Below are 20,677 nucleotides of genomic sequence, written 5' to 3' on the forward strand. Positions count from 1 at the left end.
CCGCCAAAATTTAACGGTAACGGCATCGTCAACGACACCCAGGATATTTTTGTCACCTCAGAATTATTGCTGCTTGTTAAACACGTAATTTATTTGTAAGTCTCTGTTTGTTTAAATGGTTTAAATGTGTAGTCTTGTGAAATGTTTGTGTTCTTGCAAGTTTACGAGAAAACGAGCTCCGCCCTAAATGATCTTGTGGCCGCGCGCGGGTAACAGTTGTTTACGACACCAGCTGACGTTCGCTGAGACAGATTCTTGAATATATTTAAACACAAGTCACTGTCTAAATTAATGTTTTGGTTTCTTGTGGATTATTTATAGTGAAAATAAGTGTGTTGACATTGACATTGAAAGCCTGGAAATGAAGCCCAGTGTCTGGAATATAAAGGAGATGTTGAGCATCCCCTCAACTTCTGGGTATGTTTCATTTCTGTTCTGTACTAACGTTAGAGCACTGTCATTTACATTTACCACACGAAGCTGACATTACAGTTTAGTGTATTTTATAGTACTCTTTATTCGAAACTTTGTTACAGAGGAATGAAAGCTAGTAAGGGTCTGGGAACCAGCGACTACTCCAGCTTGTCTGACTCTCAGTTATTGCTGGGATCCCAAATGTGGCCTGACAACTCACAAGGGTTTTCTCTGGAGATGAGTGGACAGAGCAAAGGTTCACAACATACTTCACAGGAGGTAAACATATCGGTCCTGAACTATGGATTCATTTTGACTGTAGAACATGCCCAGTTTTACTTTGTGCAAAATAATGACTGTATTCTGCAGTTTTATTTTATTCATCCACACATTTAAGCATTGTGGAAGAGAACTGAATATTATTTAAGTTCTGTAAGTATTATTGGGTATTATACATAATATTTAAATTTGAAACTTTACATCTTTTACAGATGAAGGAAATGACTGTCTCCAGTAGTTACAGTTCTAAGCCATTTTTGTTTGGCAGTGATGGGAAATTCCCAAGCTTCACCAGTGGCAAATCTGTTGGCGTCTTAGACAGATTTGAGGAGGAGAAGAGAAAAGCCAAAGAAAAATATGAAAGGTATTTATTCTTCATCATCACAGTGAAAAAACTATTTAACTTTTAACAGATGATTGTTTTTAAGTTTCCTAATGCAATTCTGTTTCCCTTTTTAGGGAAATTCTTACTAATGGAATTCTAAAACTGCAGGAATCTCTGGAAAATGTAAGTAAATCATGCATTTTTAATGGTTTCAGTATCACTAGACTTTCACTTACCTATTTCCTTTTAGACCAGAGAGACGTTATTAAACCACTTTGATGGAGGTAATGACATTACCAGGAATATTTTGGTAGAGAGAATGGATCATTTTTCTAAAACAAGTATGTTATATTGTATTATGTAATATTGGATTATATATCAATAGCAGATGCATGTTTATAAAAGTTAACTGTAGTAGATATTCAGAGCATATGATATTTTGTTCTCCATTGCAGTTGAAGGTTATTTAAACAGTGTGAAAATGTGTATAACATGTCAGTTTGAGACTCTGCAGAACCAAACACAAACAGAATTAACAGACAGGGAAGCCAAGGTAAGGGCTGAAAATATAACTGAAACAATCTGTGTTAAAGGTATTGTGAATGTACTTTGTATTGATTTACCCAGTTAAGCCACATTTATTTTCTATCCAATTAGAGTGCTCTGGCTGCAAAAGAATTGAGCTCAAATATGCTTAACCTCCAGCGAGATCTGGAAGCCCTGAAGGCAGAGCAAAGCAAAGAGCAGGGCATGCTGGGAAAAATTCTGTCTCAGCTCTGCACTTTGATTTCTATTCATAAGCCGACAACAGGGCCTGGCTCTGCCAGGATGATTGACAGTGAGGTTCAGACATCACCCAGACTGTTTGAGAGGTTCTGTGTAATGTCGGCTGAAAAAACATGACGAGAAAAGATGATATATAACAGGCCTGTCATTTATTCAGGAAAAGCTGTAGAACAGAACCAATGTCCTCTTACAACAGAAAAGACACAAAACAGAAATGCACATGCTCTGCCTGTATCAATGCAGCAGACACATGTCACCGAAGAGGTTTCCCTTGATGCTTCACAGGAATTTTGGTGCAAAAAGTTAGTTGAGAGCAGACCTTCAAACCCACTTGTGGATGCTCAGTCCACTTCATCCACAGAGGACCACAGAAGACAGTTTGTAGATAGACCCCTAGAGCCTGAAAAACCAATGTTTGTGAGAGAGAATAGATTGGGCACTAATGCCATGCCACGACTTAAAGAACCTAAGAGGCGCCAAAAAGCACTGAACTACCGGGGGAAAAGGAGAGCCTTGGTTCTGCCACAAAGACAAGCAGTGAGAAAAAAAGGAGCAACAAAGTTCTCAGGAAACAGCCAAAGTGAAGACCTTCAGTGTGGAAAAAAAGACAGAGTACCCTTGTCTTCTCTTGACAACTGGAAATTTGCCAAAACATTTGTTGAAGAGGATCATCCAAGACTACAGAAGCAAGCCCCAGTTGCACCAGTCAGTAGGTGTGTAGCTGAACATGCATTAAATCCCTTAAATTTGTGGTCTGAGGACACAGACAGCTCCCAAATGATGGTGGAATACAAGATGGCTGAATGGGAAAATGTTGCGCCTGAACCTAAAGCTTGTGTCACAGAAAGTGAAGGAGGCCTCTGGCAGCTCTTTGACTTTACCAATGACTCAGAGTAAGCTGGAGAATACTTAATTTTTTAGTAGGTTAGAACTTCAGACTGCCTTTGAACAAGTGAAACGTATTCTTTAACCACTTTTCTATCTATGGATGTTACCTTCTGTTTTTGTGCTTTGGCAATGCTTTTCTGTTTATTTAGCACATACTGATATTATATAAACCTATGTCATATTTTTTCACAAATCTTATTCCAGAAATTTGTGGCTTAACAAATGTCCGTGTAACATTAATAAGTACAAAACAGTTTTAAAATATTTTCAACTTGGTTTGCAGTTAAGTTATGACATATTTATCTCATTTTAAGTTTGAAACTTTAACATGTTTAATAAATTGCAGTACATATATGTATTGTGTGACTCCATGCAATGTATTTTTACTATTCTAGTTAATATTTTAGCACAACTTTTCTGAGGGTTACTTAATCTAGCTTGTAAGAGTATTTCATATTATCACATAACTTAAATCCACAAATGTAAATCATATCAAAGTAAAAAACCACTAAGGCACATACAGCATTATAAACCTAACTGATTTTAAAGTAAAAATTCGTATCTATTTTAGAAAGCTTTACACTTTCTATATCTTTCTAAGTCCTCTTATCCTGTGAATGACATAAAAAGCGTTATTTTGTTATTGATAAATCTCTGTTGGAGAGATAGTGTTATTCCTCTACCAAGTCAGCAGGAGGAGGCATGAGTCCACGAGGGTTCAGATTTGCCACCAAACACACATCATAACTGTCGTGCATCAGAGCCTGCTTTGCCACCACAGTCCATACATTTTCCCATGGATCCAACTGGAGGATGTCTTTAGTGATGGTATCATGACGATCTTGGGAAAGAGTGAAGCACTCACAATGTAATCACAAATATTAATGTAGTTCATGATGCTTGCATTAATTTGCCTGCAGGTTAAAGGCTAAACTAAGTGGACTGATTGTGAAATTGTACAATACATATTTACCTGCCCCTTTGTAGTATCCGCAGACATAAAGTTTGCCATCAACAACACCAGAGTTTGATGCATTGCTGCGAAGTGTCAGGAGAGGCCATGGCAAAGGAGGACCATCTCTCCAGAAGTCTCCATCGGGGTTGTAGATCTCCACTACATTAAGGCAGTAACGTGACTGGCCACGATCCACACCTTCACATCCGATACCACCTGCACCAGGAGACATTGACGCACATTTTACAGTACAGTATAAACTTCAACTGTATTCATTTTTTTTAATCAAAATAATCAAAAAGCATTGATTATGAAAAAATATCAAAGTCTTCCTTATGCCTTTGTGATGGTGCACAAAGCACTGTAATCATCACTATTTTCATAAGCTTTTTATGATAATAAGTACCAGGGTAATCCAGAGGTCTCACTCTATGGAAATGATAATAACCCATATGTCAAAAACTGATGCTTTTAAAAAAAAATACTGCTAATCCTGTTGACATTCTCACCTAGGACATAGATTTCTCCATTGAGTGCAACTGCGCTGCAACGGTATTTTGAATATTTCATAGGGCCGAGCTCACTCCACTTGTTGGTTTCTGGGTCATATTCAAGCAGGCGATTACTCATACGGTCAGGCTCGTCATCTGTGCGGAATGACTGTCGTTTATGAGACATGGCAGAGCAGGTGCATTACAGGGAAAGAGAGAAGGCAATAAACAAACTGTCATGCCACTTGGCTTGTACTTTCCAAATTGTAGTGATTTATTTAGTTTGTATCCATGCGTCATTCTCACGACTCTTCTTGTGTGATATATTTGCAGATTGAACCATAATGATTTTAAAATTTGGTAAATTACCTGAGGTGTCCGTCCTCCAAGCACATATAGGCGGCCCTTCATTCGAACTACACTGTGATATGCAAGCGGCATTGGCAGAGGAGCGGCACTACGCCAAGGCCCACCTTGTAGAGACCAGCGCTCAACACTATTGGTGATATGGTACTGGTTCTTCAACTTCATCTGGCCCCCAATTAGGTACAGATTTTCCCCCAAAGAGCTCAGTGCATAAGAGTCACGATACTCTGCTGAGCTCAAGTGCTTCCAGGAGCCCTGGGCTTCTTTGTTGTACCTGAAAGAAACACAGCAATGAACTGTAAAGGGATAGTTCACCCAAAAGTTTTAATTAACTCACCATTTATTTACTGTCAAGTGTTTACAAACCTTTATGAGACACAAAGGAAGATATTTTGAAGAATGTTAGAAACCTTTAACTGTTGACTTTTGTAGTAGGAAGAACAAATATTTTGGAAGTGTTACAGGTTTCCAATGTATTTCAAAATGTCCTCTTTTGTGTTCAAATAAAGAAATATGCTCCAACAAGTTTGTGAAAAGTGAAGGTTGAGTAAATAATGGCAGCATTGTCAGTATTGAGTGAACTTTATCTACTATATTGCATTAAAAATGTGACACATTTTTTAGGTATTCTAATGAAGTGTTTCTCAACCACGTTCCTGGAGGACCACCAACACTGCATGTTTTGGATTTCTTCTTTGTCACATCTTTTACAGGTCTTTCAGTCTCTGCTAATGAGCTGATGATCTGATTCAGGTGTGTTTGGTTAAGGAGAATGTGCAGAGATGGTGGTCCTCCAGGAACGTGGTTGAGAAGCACTGCCCTAATGAACTAATAAACAGATTAGTTTAGTGCATGAAGTATTACTGTTATTTCCTCCTCCAGAAACCTCACATGAAAATCTCCACGTTTTTGTCTTTATGCCTTGCCATCTTTCTGGCTCCTAGCTCTCCTGACACCACAATTTCATTCTTCTCAGTCACAACCCCAGCAAAGACATATCCAAGCGCTTCACCGTATCGTGGGGAGGTGATAAAAAGAGTCCGACCAGTGGTGGGAGCATAACAGAAGCTGCGCTCAGTGTAGCTTCCATAACGTGAGCGTATCCCTCCGCCCTCATTACCAATGCAGAGCAGCAGGTCCGTAGTCTCCATACCGTAGCGCAGTTTCAGTCGTCGCGGTGGAGCATCTGAATCCAAGCTCGCTGCTTCGATTGCCTCCTCCATTATCTGAAGACACTCAGCATCAGCTAGCAGTGCTGTGTTACGTTTCATTGTCCCTTTCAAGTAATCCGCACCCACAAGTGGAAGACGTACTTTCTTTAGTAGCTCTGGAAGGTGCCTGGCCCGGTTCTCTTCTTCTGACCCTACATTTCCGGGACAGTACTTCACCCAGCGCATCACCACATCCAAAATGCTCTCTTCTCGTGAAACATTGAGGTCGTCCGAGCTCAATAACGCCCCGAGCTGGTGTGCCTCCAACTCCAGCACTTCCTCGGCATAGCACACTTCAGTGAAATGCTGCCGCAGGTAGCGCTGAGCCTGGTCGGCCAACTCCTCTGCTCCTAGATCCCGGGCATAATAGTAGATTCCCAAGCAATTTGAAGTATCCATGTTGTCAATCATGTAGATCTGACAGCGACTAAACACATCGTCCATCTGTAGAAGAAAAGCCGCAACAGAGATGCCCTGCACATTGTCTGCGGTGAGCGGAAGATTGGAGCTGTACATGTATTCCAGCAGGAGAGCCAGGCTTGGGGCCGGCATGTCCCTTAACACCACCTGACGGTTGGAACATTCACGCAGGCCACAGGTGAACATTACGCGAAAGTAGGGGCTGAAGGCAGAAAGCACTGCACGGTGACATGGGAAGCTTACACCTTCAGCAACAAGAACCACGTCTGTTAACTGCTCGGCGTCCCGCATTCGGTTGAGCTGTTCCAACAGCGTTAAACCATGCTTGGCTCTCAGATCCATTTTGTTTCTGTGTCTAGATAGCTTAAAACTTAGCGAAGTGTTACACGTTGCCTAAATACATCCTGGAGGTCTTTAAAAAAGGGTCAAGGATATCTGAAGAAAGAAAAAACAAACAATCAGCTAATGCTTTACCATGCTAGTGCGTCATTTATTGAAAAGTATACAGAGCCTTATTGAAAGTTAATTTTGGATGCACCAGTCATTTTTATCTCCCCCTAAGGGTCAGTGCTAAACAGGTCAATGCTTTGACATATCAACAGAAAGACAGATATTGTTTTATCAGTCACAGTCTAGTCACATAGCATTATATTAGCACATGCATCAGTAAATCGTACCAGATCTCTGGCTTCCTGTGGTGTCTGCCTTCAGGCAACAGTTCGTCCATTACCTCGACACAAACAGACTGGCTGCTTCATGTCTGACAGTAAACACTGGGGGAGAGAGTGTGCTCTGTCAACTCAGCCTTCCATGGCCATTCCCGCTAAGCAACAGTGCTAATTATAGACCATGATTTGTCAAACTAGCAAAGGGGGAGACATGAAAACATATTTCATGTTTCTTGAACTCTCAATGTTACCAAACACTACAGTATGTGCAGAAAGTTTTGATTTTGATTTTGCACAGTGATTATAGTGATTTTGTTATACTTCTGTTTTGTTTTTTCCAGCTTGAAATCCAGGGCAGGCTGTCAGTACTGGCCAAGAGAGCTGGGTCAAATTTCACACCATCATGCTCTCTACATGATCTATGCCTTAGCATTTGTTGCTTAATGCAAGCTTGATCTTAATGGTTACTTTTGGTGCAGCAACAGCTATTGCTAATGCATTTAGTGTTAATATTAAATTTAATATTATTCATTCATTTAATCATTTTTTTTCGGCCTGTCCCTTTTTTAATCAAGGGTTGCCACAGCGGAATAAACCGCCAACTTATCCGGCATATGTTTTACGCAGCGGATGCCCTTGCAGCTGCAACCCATCACTGGGAAACATCCATAAACTCTTACATGCACACATACACTATGACCAATATAGTTTATTCAATTCACCTGTACCACATGTCTTTGGACTGTGGAGGAAACCGGAGCACCCGGAGGAAACCCACAAAACACCGGTGCGGTGGCACAATGGGTAGCGCTGTTGCCTCACAGCAAGAAGGTCGCTGGTTTGAGCCATGACTGGGTCAGTTTGCATGTTCTTCCCATGTTCGCATGGGTTTCCTCTTGGTGCTCCGGTTTCCCCCACAGTCCAAAGACATGTGCTGTAGGTGAATTGAATAAGCTAAATTGGCTGTAGTTTATGAGTGTGAATGAGAGTTTATGGATGTTTCCCAGTGTTGGGTTGCGGCTGGAAGGGCATCCCCTGCATAAAATATGTCCTGGAAAAGTTGTTGGTTCATTTCGCTGTGGCGACCCCTGATTAATAAAGGGACTAAGCAGAAAAGAAAATGAATGAATATAAATAAATAGGAACTTTTGTAAAATCATGGATAGGCTGAAAATGTATTATTAGCTGTTTAATTACTAATATATTAACTGCAGAAAAAACAAAATAGCTAAAAGCTTTCAAGCCATTTTCCAAACCCATTTATTTAAGCCCTTTTAAGGACGATTTTGGGTTTTCCAGGATGAAGGTAACAGGATGAACTAAGTAAAATATCTCTTCCTGTCGTCTCTGTCATCAGTTCATAATATACTGAATGTCATAATGGAACTTTCTACCGGAACAGAAAAAAGTTTCCATGCAGTTCACCCTAGAGTGCAAAAACTAACAACTAATGAACACAGGAGGAAAGTCTGAGTCAGCATAAGCACTCAAATAAGACAATAGTTGAAAAATAAAATCACTTTGTTACAAGAATCGTGTTTTATATAAGACAGAAACATTTACAGTTATTTTGTTAACTTGATTTGTTCATTTAACGTTTCTGTAAATGTATGTATTTATTAAAAATATTATAAGTTAGAACTTGCTCTTAAGTTAATCATTGCTAGAAAGCACAGCTTTAACCAGCCCCGTTTATCTCCCCTATTAAGTATCCCTCACAGGTTTAGAGGTATTTATAAGATCTCTAGCATTGCAGAAAGTCCTATGAATATTTTTCCAGACAATGAAGTGTGATTGTGTGGTTTGCATTTAAGTCTTAAAGATCATCTACAGAAGCTAAATAGCACAAAATAGAGAGAATGGATTCAAGACATGAAGGGTATCATGTGAAGAGAGAGGTTATAGATGAACAGAGGCTGAAAGAGCGATCTCAGAGAATGGACCCTTCGCAGATCAACCTTCCTATCTCCCATCGGCTGAAGACATCACTCAGGTAAGGTGATGCATCCATAAAAACTACAATGTGTGTGACATGATTTGGCAGCATTTTTAAACAGTTTCCCCATTTCATCTATTTCAGCTGTTCTGTACCCAAAATCAAACGAAGCATAGTTGGTTTCTTGCCTGTTTTGTCCTGGTTGCCCCGTTACTCCATCTGGGATTATGGTATGCCAGATCTCATCTCTGGCATCAGTGTTGGTATTATGCATCTTCCACAAGGTAAAACATGTTTTTTTATAATTTAAAAAACAGTATAATCTTTGAATAGGGTGTTTGAGGTATTTTTATGTTTTAGGAATGGCATATGCTTTGCTGGCCTCACTGCCTCCAGTATTTGGACTCTACACATCCCTCTATCCTTCATTAATTTATTTTATTTTTGGGACTTCCAGACACATCTCTGTAGGTAGGGGACATTAATAAAAATGATTACCTTTAGTGTTTTCTGCTTGGAATTTTTCTAACTTTTTAATCTGTTTTTTACCCTGTAATGTAAAAATGGACTTTCATATTCACTTTAAATGCATTTGTGTGTGTGTTTCAATGTACAGGCACATTTACTATCCTCAGTATTATGATTGGTAGTGTGACCGAGAGACTGGCCCCTGATGCAAATTTTCTTATTTACAATGGGACTAATGTGTCTGGGGAAGTGGATATTGCATCTAGAGATTTGTACAGAGTACAAGTTGCAGCTGCTGCCACTGTACTGGGAGGGCTCATTCAGGTGATGAAAAACAAACATACAAAATGTGCATATGCATATCTAAATCCATGTTTTTGATTAAACCATTTGAATCTATGTAATAAGCAGAACCTCATATTACATTTGGACACACATACAGTATATATAATTTTTTCATTAAAGAGTCAATATTATTGTTGGATCTAACTAGAGTCTTGTATCGTCACCCTTAGGTTGTATTAGGCTTGGTGCAGTTTGGATTTGTTGGCACATATCTCTCAGAGCCTCTGGTTAGAGGTTATACCACAGCTGCCTCTGCTCATGCCGTAGTGGCCCAGTTGAAGTACATTATTGGAGTCTCACCCAAGCGCTTCAATGGACCTCTGTCTATTGTCTATGTGAGTACAATCACAGAACATAACTGAAAGAAACATGTTAAAGTTAAGTTAAGCATTACTCTGTTGTTTTTCTGTGCAGACTCTAGCAGACTTATTCACACTCTTGCCAGAGACTCATCTCCCAACTCTGGTGGCCAGTGTTGTGTCCATCGTGGTTCTTATCACTGCCAAGGAGCTTAACAATGCACTTAAGAAAAAAATGATTATACCCATACCAGTGGAGCTCTGCACTGTATGTAACCAAGGAGAAAAAAATCAGTCCTACCAATAAGCTGTTTTAGTATTGCATGTATTTTATTAGAATTGTTAAATCCTTAACAGAGTATCTCTGTCTTTGGTTGTTTATCAGTACATCCTGTCCTTGAGGTCTTCTCTGTTTTATTAATCTGTTTAGTCAGCATTTTGACTCTCTGCATCATATCTTGTAATAACTAATGACAACTAGACTGGCTTATTATTCACTACACAAGGAATCATTAACATCATTTTACCCTTAGCACGTGAAATTCATAAAAGTTTGTGTATGCTTTTTTTTTTTGCAAGATTGTAGTGGCGACAGTTATATCGTTCTATACTCGGCTGAATGAGAGCTATAAGATATCAGTCGTTGGTGACATCCCAAGTGGGTGAGTTTTTCAAATCAGAAATATTTAGCATTCTTATTTAACAAGTAATTTTCATTATGAGTAGTATTTGAGCAAGCAAGCAATGCAATTTTATTTTTGAGATGACCCAGAACTAAACTCCTTCAGTGAATGAAAGAAAAAGTCAAGTTACTTTATGCATTACAGCATATTGTAAAAAAGAAACATGACCATTCAATATTAAGTCCATTCATTTCAGTGTTCATTCTGATGTGCTTTCTCAGACTTCAGCCTCCCAGCGTGCCAAATGTCAACATCTTCTCTGAAGTGGTGTTAGATGCTTTTGCTATGGCCATTGTGGGTTATGCAATTTCTATCTCTTTGGGCAAAACCTTCGCTCTAAAACATGGTTACAAGGTGGAAAGCAACCAGGTTTGTAAATCCCCCAAACACCATACAAACTGTATGAACACCAAAAAACTATATTACACAACACCGCTGATGTCTGTGTTTCTCACGCTGTGTTGCAGGAGTTGGTGGCTTTGGGTCTCAGCAATACAGTTGGAGGTTTTTTCCAGTGTTTTTCAGTTTGTTCTTCTATGTCTCGCAGTCTCATACAGGAGAGCACAGGAGGAAAGACACAGGCAAGATTAACATACTTCTACAGATTTTGCATGCTTCCATACAGCTACACCCAGCAGTACGTCTAATAGAAATCTAAAGGTAGACAGCTTGGCTAAAACAAGGCTAAACTTGGGCTGTCAGTGAAAATCTAATAGACATCTAATGTCAAACCGAGACTAGTCGTCAAATAGACAGATTAGACAGACTTTATATGTGTAGTCTTTCATTTCTGTTTATTTGATGACTAGTCTAGTTTTGGCCTATTTATAGACGTCTATTAGATTTTTACTGACAGCCCAAATTTAGCCTTGTTTTATACAACTATGTTTAGACATCTATTAGACATCTTTTAAAAACAAAAAAATGCTTGCTGAGCACATGTATTCATCACATTGTGTTATTTTAGATTGCAGGGGTAGTGTCTGGTGTTATAGTACTGGTGACCGTACTAAAGTTAGGCTCACTTTTTCAAGAGCTGCCCAAGGTATGTGTAAACAATCCTCTGTGAGTACTGTGCATCAGATTACCAACCTATTTGTACTTTATATAGATTCATTGTGCTAGTATGAACTATAAATAGAGCGTGACTAGAATGTCCATTCTTTGTATGTCTGTCTAGGCAGTTCTTTCCGCTATTGTATTTGTGAATCTGAAGGGAATGTTCAAGCAGTACTATGACATAGTCACATTGTGGCGTAGTAACAAGATTGATCTGGTAAGTTATAGCACATTCTTCAACAAAATTTACTTCTTTTCCCACTACAATTATTTACTAGTGCTTACAGAGGGTTATCTGAATGAAATTAGACTTTGGACTTTGAGGATCCTAAAATAGCAAAAATAAATCCCACAATAATTATAATTAGGGATGCACCGATATGGAAATTTTGGCTGATGGCAGAAATCATTGACTGTTTATATTCGAAAGGCAATAATATATGGGCCAATAAAAACAAATCTTGATATGAATTTTTCTGAGCCTTGTGAATAAAACAACACTCAAACTATATTTCAAAGCATTACCTGCAGACAAAGGAAACTCCAAGGACATATCTACTGTATATCTTAATTTAGCAAAAATGTTTATAAATTGATGAACCAGTGTAAGTAATTCATATTTTAATGGCTGATCATTTAAATTCTTATTGGGGTGATAATAATACCATTAAAAATGCATCAGCAGACACCAATTTGACTGCTGATATGTTGTGTATCACCAATGACAATAATAATAAAATCACATAGCAATGGGATAAAATGTTTATAGAAACCTTAGAAAACATACTGTTGGGATGCATAGTTCAGCATAGTTCACCACTAACATTAGAAAAAAATTAAATCTAGATTAAAGTTAACATTTAAAATTGTTGATCATTTCCCCTAAATTCTTGTTTGTAAGTGTGCTTGATCTGTGTTTTTGTGTGTTTGTAGTTGATATGGTTGGTGACGTTTGTGTCCACTGTGCTCTTTAATTTGGATATGGGTCTGGGAGCCTCTATGGGTTTCGCTCTGCTCACTGTTATTTTCAGGACTCAACGGTTGGAGTTTTTCCCTTCTCTTAATCTTTCAGCAGTGTTTCTCTCTCCTGTCATCTGCTTCATCATGTCTGACCTTCTCACATGACTTCTTTCTGTCTCACAGGCCCAGTTACTCACTGCTGGGACATCTGCCTGGCACTGAGCTCTATCTAGATATGGAGACACACAAAGAGGTGATGTTTTCAGTTGATATGTATTCATTTAGCAGATAGAACGGCACTGCAATGCTAGTATTCTTTATTCTTTGTCTATTTATTGCAGTTAGTTAACCACATTTCCATTGCAACTTCAGAAATATCAGGAAAGTTACACTGCAAACTAGCCTTCATCACTCCTATCTGACCTGTCTTTTTTGAGTGTATCTACCAAGCAGACCGTTCAAAAACATGCATTGTGCTTTGCAGGTGAGGGAGGTACCTGGTATCACCATATTTCGCTCTTCTGCCACCATGTACTTTGCTAATGCTGAACTTTATCTTGAGGCCCTTAAAAAAAAGGTACAATTATTTGTATGCAACCTGATGATAATAGATAATATAATATAAAATAAACATTTCTGAAAAAGAAAAAAAACAGTGGTTCTCAATCAGGGGCTCAGCAGTTATCAATAGTCATATCAATAGTCAATATTCATCATTCAAAAAGGGAAACCAACAGTATTACTGCTGATACAACAGTAAGAATAACAGTGATCGCTTACTTCCTTACAGACGGCTCATGCTTTAAAAATATAAAGGTATTTAAATGTATAGTTCACCCAAAAATGAAAATTTCCTTATCATTTATGCACTCAAGTGCTTCTATAAATTTCTTTGTTGTGTTGAACAAAAAACAAGATATACTGAAGAATGTTGGATGAAAGCAGCCATTGACATCCATTGTAGGAACAAGAAATACTATGGAAGTCCAGGGCTGTTTTTTCCATAACATACTTCAGTTCATTTGTGCTCAACAGAATAAACTCAAACAGGTTTGGAACACATGGAGGGTGAGTAAAGTATGGCAGAATTTCCATTTTTGGGTTAATTACCCCTTAAATATAATGTACATTTCACTTGTTATGCCAACTCCCAATGTTTTTGTTGAGTACACATTATGATAATATTATTCACCTTAAAGATTTCTGGAATGTGAGACTCATTCATTAATTTTCCTTCGGCTTAGTCCATTATTTATCAGGGGTCGCCACAGCGGAATGAACTGCCAACTATTCCGGCATATGTTTTACACAGCGGATGCCCTTCCACCTGCAACACAGTACTGGGAAACACCCATATACTCTCACCTTTACACACACACTCATACACTACAGCCAATTTAGTTCATCCAATTCACCTATAGCGCATGTCTTTGGACTGTGGGGGAAAACGGAGCACCCGGAGGAACATGGGGAGAACATGCAAACTCCACACAGAAGTGCCAGCTGGCCCAACCGGGACTCCAGCAACCAGTAACCTTTGTGTTGTGAGGCAACAGTGCTAACCAATAAGTCAATATATTATTTTTATTACTTCCACACAGATTTAATACATTTTTAAAACATAACTAGGACTAGGGTGACATTGAGTTTTGTTGTAAACAATCTGAGCTCTTTATAAATTTTGAGAACCACTGTCTTTAAAGATATATCATACCTATAATTTTTTCACTTATGCATATTAATTGCTGATGTTTACTCAAAGAGTGGCCTGGATATCGGGAAGATGCTCACTTACAAGCGCAGACAGGAGGCCAAGCAGAGACGCAGAGAGAGGAGAGCAGAGCGAAGAGCCCGAAGAGAAGCTAAGAGACAGGTAGATGATCTCATGAGCTAGTCCTAATCCTGTACTATAGATTTGCCATTTAAAGGCTTTTACTAATATACACAATTTAGCTGCCACTTAAGATACCAAAATTGATCCAAATTATAAGGAAGCATTACATGCTTAATTTTCAGCATAGGCAATCTCAGAATACATTTTGATAAGTGAAAACAAAATGCACACAAATTCTTCACAGTTTAGAAAAATATACTGTTAAAAAAACTAGAAAAAATAATTAGGAAAACAATAACAAGTGCATAAAGATAATGCTACAGAGCACAAGTTAGACACATTCATAGTTTAAATGAAGAAATTAAATTCTCCCATAAATAAACTTCCTCATGATCGCCATTCATTTTGGCTAACATTTTTTCATATGACACATTCTCAATCATAAATTCCATCCCTAATTTAAGTGTAGGGCATTGAATGTCTTTCCAAACCTCAGTATTATACATGCTGCTGTAGTTACACCAACAGTTATAAGGGAGAACTCATCATTCGTAATATGTGGAAACTTTAGTTTTATCACCTAAAAGACATATCCTGTGTGAAAGAGGAATATTAAACCCCAGGCATCCACCTAAATGATAGATTCCCAAAAAGGTTAAATCTTTGTACACTGCCATAAAGCATGGAAGTATGTGCCAATCTCTTGTTCACATTTCAAGCATTTATTATTGTCCAACCATCCCATTCTAAAAAGTCCAACTGGAGTTCCACTATAGAAAAGAATCCTATTCCAAGTATCTTTAGCTTTATCATTATTAATATCTCTTTTTGACAAATCAATCTTAAATTTTTTTTGTCATCAATTTTTGAACAAAATTTGTAAAACGTAGATACTTTTTGAAGATGTTTTAAGAGTTTGTAAATCTTTTCCAACATATTCCTGTTCTGTGCCATGGGGACCTGTAGGTGTATTTCCATCAAGATGTTAGAGCGGCTGACTGTAGTATTGGTAGCTTAGTAACCAACAGTAAAAAAGGTACACATAATGAAGACAGCTGATTAGTCAAGTGGGTGTAATATTCGCTACATCAGTTTTTTCAGCAAATAGTTTCAATCTCCACTCATTCACATTAACTGTTTGTTCGCACTAGTCCAAAATCTTTTTTGTACATTTTTTGCAGAATTTGGCATTTCCATCACTTGTTTCACATGCGATACTTTATAATGTGCATTAAAACTGGTTGATGGAAACCCAGACACTCTGTCATTAAGCTAATATCAGTTGTTTACAGTGCAGCAGGTTTATAGTCCCTTATAAAAGGAATTTCATGATGATTATAATTAAGCAGCAAGCAAGGCATCATGTCTGCGGTCAAACACTTGCAGCTTCCATAACATACCCTTAGTGAACTCCTAATAAATTGATCTACTTTAAATCTGAAAACTGTCATTTTATTCTTCACAGAAAAAAGCTTTCAGAGAAGCCTCTCAGCGATCCAAACACGCTGTATTTTCAGTGGAAGAGGAAGCAGGACAGTTGAGTGATATGAACGGAGACTTACGCCGAGAGGCAGAGATTGGCTGGAAAGAGCGGGAAAACAATACAGTGTTCGTAATACCTGAGACAGCACGGACATCTGATGGACAGCACACCTGGATGTACCTTAAAGGCACTGACCCGGACACCGCCACCCTAGGGTCAGTGTCTGATCTGCATGACGCCGACGTTACCACCATTGACTCTAGCAGTGAGGACACTTTAAGCCGAGACCTGGAGAGAGTCTCTCTGGGATCTCTGGGCAAGTGGACATGGGACATTCATTCCATCATCTTAGATTTGTCCACCGCCAACTTTATTGATACCGTGGCCATTAAGACATTGAGGAATGTAAGTGATGCGAAACTTTATTTTCTATGGAACAAAATGTGACAGTGTTGCAACTGAGTTTAAGTTAACGCTCTCATTATTACCTCTTATTGTAGATATTTCACGATTTTGGAGAGATTGATGTGCATATCTATATGGCAGGCTGTCAAGGTAAGTTTTTACAGTGCCCAAAATAAATGAAAATTCTCTTATCATTACTCACTCTTCACTTGTTCCAAACCCAGGGTGTCTGCGGGGTCTTAAAAAGTCTTAAATTACAAAAACTAAATTTTAGGCCTTAAAAAAGTCTTAAATTTATTGTAACATTGTCTTGTAGCTCTTAAATCATTTTAAACTGGTCTTCATTTTTCTGTCCATGTAAAGCTACCCAATCAGGCCAACAGGCATCCAATCACCAACAATACATCTCAATAAAACTTTTATGTATAACTCTCTTTACCAATATGGTTTAATTATCTTCCTTACGATAACGTGTTTAAAAGTACTCCATGTATTAATACAGTGGTTCTCAAACTTTTTAACCCGCGACCCCCATTGTAAGATCGTCAAGAACTTGCGACCCCCCACTACCAAAGCATATACAAACAATAAAAATAGCTTTTTTTAAGCTGTTCACAATATTTTAACTATATTTACTATAGATTACAGGGCTCGAAATTAACATTTTTGCTTGGTAACACTGGTGCTTCTAACTTTAAAAATGTAGGCGCACCAGCCAAAATTTAGTGGCTCCCACCAATTATCGCACTGTTACTACAAGTTTTATAAACAGATTTATTGCATTTGAAAATCAACACTAATCAAAACTAACAAGCAAAAAAATAAATATGCATGCGTGAGGAAAATGTCTCAATGAAATCCCGTTATCACAAGAAAAGACATTTTTATAACATTATTGAGTGACCAAAAGATACACGGACGGATATCCCAAAAGATATCCCACAGACTTTACAGTGAATGCTAGTTATTTTCATAGCAGACTTGAAGCCAATGGAGGTCTTTTATCCACTCTTCAATAAGTATAGCTGGTGGATTAACATTCAGCACATGATCAGTAATCAGATGTGCCAATATTTGTAGCTTTAGGTGTTTCTAAAACTAAATTTGTCAGTGTTGTTTTCATTCTCTCGTCTTCAGCGCTTTACATTTTCGCGGTTGTATCTCCTGTCATCTGAAGACAGGAGGCGTTGACTGAGTGATTGACAGCTGATTTTAACCAATCATTCGTGTTCAGTTCTTAGAGCAGTGGGCCAATAAGAAGAGCGCGAAGGCGGGGCAAGCGTTGAAGGCTTTGTTTACTGCGGCAAGTTGACATGACAACAGTTTTAAACTGTTCCTGAGCGCTGCGTTCCAAGTACAAAGATGCATTCTGCCTGAATGTGTCCTAAATACTTTATGAATTTATCAGTGATATCTTTTTAAAAATCTGAAAATATTAGCTTTCATTTTTAATACTGAAAAATATTTATTATAATCACTGAAAATTACACAATTTTTAAATAACTCTCGCGACCCCTTGAAATTATTCTGCGACCCCCGCAGGGGTCGCGACCCCCAGTTTGGGAACCACTGGATTAATAGACCATAAATGGTGAGGACACTGACCTAGACAAACTGTTGTACATTTAATTTATTGTAATTTTTAAAGCTTGTCAATCTTTTTTTTACAGAAAAGTTACTGTATGTTGAAAAGGGTTTGCTTGTTGGGCCTTTAGAAAATATCCTTAGCATTTAGCCCTGCATAAGTCTGAAATTTCATCATAATCGTCTTTAAAAGTCTTACATTTGACTTGGTGGAACCTGCAGAAACCCTGCAGACCTGTTTTTTTTTTCTTCTAAAAACATTCAAACAGTTCAATTCAAATGGGATGTTTCAAAATGAAAAAATTACAACCTAAAAAAAATTACTACCCAAAAATTGGGTTATTCTCTTTTTCAGTTATTTAGTTTGATTAGTTTCAGTTTTGACTTTGGTACTGACTAATCTAATGTAAAATTACAATAACAACAAAAAACTATCAATTTATAAGCGAGACAGGTGTTTTTCTCAGACATGGTTTCCTTATTTATGATGGAGACTCTACGCTGGACTTCAAGGATTAGCCTTTCTGTCTGATGTCAATCTGAACCGTGCATTGTTTTCACTCAAGAACTGGTGATGAAACAGCTGGAGCGTGGCGGCTTCTTCTCTGATGTCATCACTGAGGCCTGTGTCTTTGCTACTGTACATGATGCAGTTCTGTATTGTGTCAAGCATCACGGAGCTGCAACCATCAATGGCCATGAGAACGCTCTGGTAAGATCTGTAGGTGTTTACTAAGACCAATATTACACACATATATATATATATGGAATATGATCATATATATGACTTCAATCTTCTCATTTCAGGATATGAGTGGCACTCGGCTATGAGAGAAGATTTCTACTGCATGCTCATTTGCATTTTATTTTAGATGTACACGACAAAAACCTTTTCATAAGATATCAAACAGCATTTGACTCAGCTGTTGACTGTAACAATGCATCAGTGTTGGGGAAAAATTATATATACCTTACATCTATTTTAAATTTTAAAATGAAAAAGCAGAAATAACAACACACATACTTTCACATTAATAATGAAAAAAGAAATATAATACTTTTTACCCAACACTGCAAAGCATGTCTTACCTCTTGTTTTCCAGTATGTCATTCTCATTGAAATGTATTTAATATGTTTGTTTGTATCTTATTTCCTATCCACTTGTTAAGTCTGACATTACGCAACGCAGCTTCCGGGTCCACTGTACAGGGAGGCTCAACAAATGGTACTAATAAATGTTTACAAAGTGCTGCAATACTTTTGAAAATCATGATCATAAAATATATATGCGCCTAATATCAGATGGTCAGAGAGTGATGATAAATTATTACAATATTAGTGTCTGTAATGCAGCAAGTCTGACTGCTATTACTACTACTACTACTATTGACTGCTGTCCACCATGATTTTGTAAGAAATGTACTTTTATGAGTAATACAACCAAACAGTGGCTATTACTAAATGACCATTTTTTTTAATTCAAATCAGTGGACCTGAAAACCGTTTTCCATTCGTCACGACTTATCAAGAGGATGGACTATATGATTTATGAGTAAAATCAAGTCTGTGGTAAAGATACCTGATGTTTTTTTAACAGCTGTGCATATTCACAATGGACCCTTTTCACAAGCCTGATATGATGTGTTTAACAGTCATCATAATCTTAAATCCTTGAAAGTTTTTAATAAACGTATGAACATTTATATGCATTTATGTATGTATTATATCGTCTTTGCGTCAAATTACAAAAAAATGCAGCATGAATGGGACTGAGAGTAAATCTGATGTTTTCTCTCCTCTGGCTGCCGTCATCAGTCTCGCACATTTTTCTTTTTCTGAATATCTTGATAACACCATCAAGGAGTTTTTCTTTTCTTATTATTATTTTAGCAAATAGGATTGTAAAAAATTATTTGTTGCACTCTCCCATTCACTACGCTCTAAATTTACCCAATATGATGCCTTCTGCTACTGAGAAACCCAGAAATTTGAAAAGGGTCTATTCAAATATTCCTATCTAGTTATCAATTAGAAACATGTATATTAACACAAAAACAAGCACCACAGCGTTCACATTTTCAGTATGGTTGTGTGTAATTCACTATAGAGCAAAATTTTGATGTATTATTAAGTTATGCTTAACACAGGCTTTATTTTACTCAAATTGAAGCACCCTGTTATAAATGCAATGGAAACATTGGACACCAGCAGTGAATTAGTGTGTTCACACTTGTAGTTCAGTTCACATTTAATCCAGATTTGCTTTGTGTTTACACTGTCATATTAAGAGTAATCCTGATGATAAAAAAGCTTTTATGATGTATATACTGCAATGGAATTTGTCCATTTACACTTATTCAAATGAACCACACTATGAAAGCAATCACGTTTAAATAAGAATATAAACTTTTCAAATGTGAACACACTCTTTCAGGTCTTGACAACATCCCTGGATCCCTTTTATGTTGATTATTGGACACTTAATTTCAAATCCAGCTGGAGGATACCTTTTTATGTCAATTTGTATGCACAGTGAATCAGAAATTTTTACTTTTGAAAAACAAAATGTAGAATAACAAATGCTTTTATGACTTTAAAATGTTTTTAATAACAAAACCTGGTCTTTACAGTTTATTTTAATCATTTATTCAACAAAGTGATTCTGTGCATTTTAAGGGCAACAAATGTGATTCAGTTCCAACATATAAATAAAAGAATTAAACTTCAGATAGTCTTTGGATGCATCACAAATAACTGAAAAATAATCATTACATAACAATATATTACAAAATAAATAATTAAAATCCAAAATAATCT

At 37.5% G+C, this 20,677-nt stretch overlaps 3 protein-coding genes across 3 annotated transcripts; 2 read left to right on the forward strand and 1 right to left on the reverse strand.

The window, feature by feature from the left end:
* The first annotated feature begins 361 nt into the window (after nucleotides 1–361).
* On the forward strand, nucleotides 362–2,813 carry LOC130230952 (interactor of HORMAD1 protein 1). The gene is given in 7 exon segments (XM_056460281.1): nucleotides 362–417; nucleotides 537–693; nucleotides 906–1,057; nucleotides 1,153–1,201; nucleotides 1,269–1,359; nucleotides 1,474–1,571; nucleotides 1,676–2,813. Coding segments are annotated over 7 exon segments (1,629 nt in total). The 3' UTR covers nucleotides 2,702–2,813.
* kbtbd12 (kelch repeat and BTB (POZ) domain containing 12) lies at nucleotides 1,932–6,923 on the reverse strand. Its single transcript, XM_056460254.1, has 6 exons — nucleotides 6,813–6,923; nucleotides 5,396–6,570; nucleotides 4,508–4,778; nucleotides 4,157–4,307; nucleotides 3,666–3,863; nucleotides 1,932–3,533 (listed from the first exon to the last, which is right to left on the reverse strand). The coding sequence occupies exons 2-6, from the start codon at nucleotides 6,475–6,477 to the stop codon at nucleotides 3,364–3,366; spliced, it is 1,872 nt and encodes a 623-aa protein (XP_056316229.1). The 5' UTR covers nucleotides 6,478–6,570; nucleotides 6,813–6,923; the 3' UTR covers nucleotides 1,932–3,363.
* A 1,641-nt stretch (nucleotides 6,924–8,564) lies between these two features.
* Nucleotides 8,565–19,691, forward strand: slc26a6l (solute carrier family 26 member 6, like). Its single transcript, XM_056460280.1, has 19 exons — nucleotides 8,565–8,796; nucleotides 8,884–9,023; nucleotides 9,100–9,210; nucleotides 9,356–9,531; nucleotides 9,723–9,887; nucleotides 9,967–10,119; nucleotides 10,431–10,513; nucleotides 10,756–10,903; nucleotides 11,002–11,115; nucleotides 11,502–11,579; nucleotides 11,715–11,810; nucleotides 12,527–12,633; nucleotides 12,737–12,806; nucleotides 13,038–13,130; nucleotides 14,316–14,426; nucleotides 15,853–16,275; nucleotides 16,371–16,425; nucleotides 18,426–18,571; nucleotides 18,667–19,691. The coding sequence occupies exons 1-19, from the start codon at nucleotides 8,663–8,665 to the stop codon at nucleotides 18,688–18,690; spliced, it is 2,427 nt and encodes an 808-aa protein (XP_056316255.1). The 5' UTR covers nucleotides 8,565–8,662; the 3' UTR covers nucleotides 18,691–19,691.
* Nucleotides 19,692–20,677: the final 986 nt, after the last annotated feature.

The sequence above is a fragment of the Danio aesculapii genome, chromosome 6, assembly GCF_903798145.1.
Source record: "Danio aesculapii chromosome 6, fDanAes4.1, whole genome shotgun sequence".
In the NCBI taxonomy this organism is placed as follows: Eukaryota; Metazoa; Chordata; class Actinopteri; order Cypriniformes; family Danionidae; genus Danio; species Danio aesculapii.